The 957-nt window shown below is 37.3% G+C and overlaps 1 protein-coding gene across 1 annotated transcript in view; it reads left to right on the forward strand.

Moving 5' to 3' along the window:
• The first annotated feature begins 240 nt into the window (after positions 1-240).
• LOC122246378 (prestin) overlaps positions 241-957 on the forward strand; it is a 28,315-nt gene continuing 27,598 nt past the window's right edge. Inside the window, exon 1 of the mRNA XM_086555734.1 lies at positions 241-501. Coding sequence (XP_086411860.1) covers positions 329-501 — 173 coding nt within the window. The 5' untranslated portion in view covers positions 241-328. The remainder of the gene's footprint in view (positions 502-957) is intronic.

A 957-nucleotide genomic window follows, 5' to 3' on the forward strand; every position in this document is an offset into this window, starting at 1 on the left:
TTTCAAAATTGGTTTAATATTTTTCCCCGTTTAATCGACAAAAAAAAAAAAGAAGTGTTATTTATGTATGCACTGCCCCAACGATATATACACGATCGTTCATCCTCGTGCATTAAATAATTGTTCCCGTTCAATTCCTGCACAGTACAGAAGGTTACTCAGTGACAGTCGCGTACACGTCACGTACAGTACACGTACCAGTACTAGCCAGCGGCGGCCAGCCTCAGTGCCGCAGCATCACCGGGGGAAATACCCACTACTCTCCAAACTTGTTAAAGCATTATTAACCATACCAGTATCTAATGCAGATTGTGAGAGAATATTTTCAATGGTTACTTTGAAAAAGACGGAGAAAAGAAACAGGCTAAAAAACAGTAGTCTGGCAAATGAAATCGTAAGTGGAGAGGGAATCAGACTGAGTGAGTGCGTAAAATTTGAGCCCTCAGCAGACATGATCAAGTCGATGGGTAAGAATATATTCCCTCAGTGGCGTAATGATCAGTAAGTAGTAATGAACTTGGGCAAGTGAAGACTTAAATTTTTATTTGGAGAAAAGTTTTCTTGAAACCCGAATTTAAAGGGTAATTTGCATAGTCCTACTGAAAAAAAAGAGTTATTTTGGCATCATCTGTTTTGCGAAGCTGCTTTTCATTTATTTCATGATTGATTTTTATTCGGTAGGCTGTCTGGTTTATATCAATTAGGCCTATGTTTCCATTAAAGTATGGTGATTGTGCATAGTCCTACTGAAAGCAATTTTTTATGCTAATTTGTCATCATCTGTTTTGCGAAGCTGCTATTCATTTATTTAATAATTGCATATTCTATTCGGTAGGCTATCTGGGTTATATCAGTTAGGCCTATGTTTCCATTAAAGTATGGTAATTTTGCATAGTCCTACTGAAAAAAATGTTTTTAAGTTCCTTTGGCATCATCTGTTTTGCGAAGCTGCTCTTC

Source organism: Penaeus japonicus, unplaced genomic scaffold, assembly GCF_977035675.1.
Source record: "Penaeus japonicus unplaced genomic scaffold, GWHDUDI00000001_assembly GWHDUDI00000031, whole genome shotgun sequence".
Classification (NCBI taxonomy): domain Eukaryota; kingdom Metazoa; phylum Arthropoda; class Malacostraca; order Decapoda; family Penaeidae; genus Penaeus; species Penaeus japonicus.